The sequence below is a fragment of the Chrysochloris asiatica genome, unplaced genomic scaffold, assembly GCF_000296735.1.
Source record: "Chrysochloris asiatica unplaced genomic scaffold, ChrAsi1.0 scaffold00001, whole genome shotgun sequence".
In the NCBI taxonomy this organism is placed as follows: domain Eukaryota; kingdom Metazoa; phylum Chordata; class Mammalia; order Afrosoricida; family Chrysochloridae; genus Chrysochloris; species Chrysochloris asiatica.
This window is the reverse complement of record NW_006408519.1, coordinates 24,559,024-24,562,192: the sequence shown is the minus strand read 5'-3', so window position 1 is coordinate 24,562,192 and position 3,169 is coordinate 24,559,024. Positions and strand designations below refer to the sequence as shown.

General features: G+C 40.6%; 1 protein-coding gene across 1 annotated transcript in view; it reads right to left on the bottom strand.

Annotated features, from left to right (window-relative positions):
* The window catches only part of LOC102829478 (collectin-10-like), a 63,134-nt gene that overhangs the window by 5,295 nt on the left and 54,670 nt on the right, over positions 1-3,169 (bottom strand). Inside the window, exon 4 of the mRNA XM_006830829.1 lies at positions 345-398. Within this exon, the coding sequence (XP_006830892.1) occupies positions 345-398 (54 nt within the window). The remainder of the gene's footprint in view (positions 1-344; positions 399-3,169) is intronic.

The window sequence follows — 3,169 nt, the reverse complement described above, 5'->3', positions numbered from 1 at the left end:
CAGCCCGATTCGTAACCACTACGCTACCAGAGCTCCACATTTGATGACTGCTAATAAGCTTCAAAGGTCCCAGTCAGTACTACCAAAGTCGGATCTAGACCTTTGTCTTTGCTGACTCAATAGGGCTTTCACCGGTGGATTTTTCACAAATACATTTCCAGGTTTTCCTTCTAAAGCACCTCCGGATTAACTTGAGCATGTTCCCTTTTGGCTAGCAGCCAAGCATGCTAACCATTTGCACCAGCCAGTGACTCCTAACCATGTATGCCTCGCACTACTTACTTTGGAGATGAATACAGTTAGAGTGATGCTAGAAATCAAAGAGAAAAGTGGGTGTATCATACCTGCTTTGCCCTTTACTCCAGGTATCCCAGGCAAACCTTTTCCCCCCTTTTCACCTGAATAAAGACAATAGGAGCAAAAAGAACAACTCAATAAGCTAGCAAATTAATTCAGGTAGACATTATCTTAACATATTTAAAATCAGGGAAAATAGATTTTAAGTTTCATTAGAAATATCTACAGATAATATCCTTGGTTTTACAAAAATAATTTGATTTGAGTTGGCTGTAGAAGTTGTAACTAATTAAATGAACCATCATAATTTATTTAGAAGCAATGTAGAATTCTAGCAGAATATGGGAGGAATATTTGGATTTGTGTTCCCTTATCCCTATTTTCTTAGGAGTCCTGGTGTGGCACTGTAGGGTAATCACTGGACTGCTCACCGTAAGGTTGACAGCACAAACCTACCAGCTGCTCCTAGGAAACCCTATACAGGGTAGCTATGAGTCAGAACCAACTCAGTGGCACTAAACAACAACAATATTTGTTGTTTAGGAGCCCTGGTAGCGTTGTTGGAGAAGCACTGGACTGTTAACTGTAAGGTTGGCTGTTCATACCCACTAGCCAATGCATGGAAGAGGCCTTCATCTCTCATAAAGCTTTACAGCCTTGAAAACCCTAAATAGATTTGCGATGAGTTGGAATCTACTCCATGGAAGTGGGTGGGAGTTATTCTTGTTCTTGGTCCTAGTAGTGCAATGCTTATGCATTTGGCTGTTCACCAAAAGGTCGGTAGTTTGAACCCACAGATCACTCTGCAGGGGAAAGATGTAACAGTCTGCTTCCATAAATATTACAGCCTTGGAAACCCTATGGAAAAACTTGGCTGTTATATAGAGTTCACTGTGGATCAGAAGTTCTTTGATGGCGATTAAAAAAATAATATCCTGATAGTGACTCATAGGAACCCGTCAGGTTCCTAGACTGAAAACTTTACAGCAATAGATCACCAGAGCTTTTTCTCCTACAGAGCATTGGGAGGGTTAAAACCACTCTTCTTTTGTTTAGCAGCTTAGTGATTCACCACTATGCCATCAAGATTCTTATAACTATCTTACTAACATGTTTTAGTAATGTGGCTTTCTGAACTAGGGCAATTCAATTCTCAGCATGTTTGTAATTTAAAAGGTACCTTTGTCTTGCAAATCTGGATCAAATGATTAGCACATTTACAGTCTGTGTGTTTATTATGCTTCAAGTTTCCATATGTCTTTGTCCTTGGAGTTTTAAAAATACGAATTGTACTTTTCGATTCTGTTCAATAAATATTTGCTCTTTGCTTACAATATGTAAGCCAGAGGCTGGGTGCTTTGAGACAATATAAATGGAAACAAGTTTAAGCTTCTGACCTGGAGTTTGTAGGTTTTGGAAGAAAGATGATGTATGCAAATGTCTGTAAGGTAAGGCAGTGTCAAATATGCTGACCAAAATATCAACCTTTGTTCTTCCTTGAATGTGACCATTTTCTTACTCAGTTAGAAGCATCCGCAAAACAACTGTCAGAGAATTAGGATTCTTAAAGCAGAAAGAAAGAAAACAAAATGTATTTTTTTCTAACTTCAAAATTAGTTCTTGATGCTCAAACCAGACACAATAAGTGAAAACAAAAGTCTTTGATTCACAGAAGGAAACGATTGGCTGAGGTTCTGGAGAATCCAAAGAGAATACCCTGATGGAAGTAAAATTGAATTTATGCTTCACTGGTGATGGGGAAATGCACCCAGGGAGTGGAGGATAAGATCTGAGGGAAATCGTGTGAGGAGGAAAAGCATTGGATTGAGGTTCTGCCTCATTGGATTGAGGGTCTTATCTTCAACCAGAAAGTTGAGGATAAGACCAGAGAAGACCACGTGAAGAGGGACGGAACTGGACTGAGATTCGGCCTACACCTATCCTAAACTAGGAAGTTGAAGCTAAGACCAGAGGAAACTTGTGAAGAGGGAAAGAATTAGATTGAGGTTCTGCCTAGCCCTATCCTACACCAGGGTGTTGAAGAAAAGACCAGAGGGGACATGTGAAGAGGGACAGGATTGGATTGAGGTTTTGCCTAGCCCTATCCTACACCAGGATGTTGAAGGTAAGACCAGAGGGGACATGTGAAGAGGGACAGAATAGGATTGAGGTTTTGCCTAGCCATATCCTATACCAGGGAGTTGAGGATAAGACCAGAGGAGACATGTGAAGAGGGATGGAATTGGATTGAGGTTCTGCCTAGCCCTATCTTACACCAGCAACACAGGAAAGTGTGTGTCACTCTGCAGCCTGCCATATGCCATGCATTGCCTGCACTGAGGAGGCCCATTAACTAGTTTTCTCATCACTGTTGCTGAGTGATGTCAGTCAACCAACAAAATAGGCATGCCTGACAGGATTTGCTGATCCACTCCAAATGGACCCACATAGACACTTCTCTTTGCCAGATATCCATGGATTTACCAAATATAAAAAGAGTGTCATTGACATCCAGAATGCAGTTTAAGTGTGAGTGGGGAAGCCTCAGAATATGCACTTGGATGGAACAAGATAGTGGTGAAACTTAGGATAGTAGCCTGTGTTAAACATTTCAAGGAACATTTAACAGAGATAACACAATTAAGTACTCCGGAACACTTAATAGTGCTAATGAGGAATCTGTACCTGGACCAAGAGGCAGTTGTTCAAACAGAACATTGGAACACTGAATGCTTTAGAATTAAGAAAGGTGTGTGACAAGGTTGTATTCTTTCACCATACTTATTCAACCTGTATGCTGAACAAATCATCTGAGAAACTGGGTTCTGTGAAGAAAAACATGGCATCAGGATTGGAGGAAGACTCATTAACA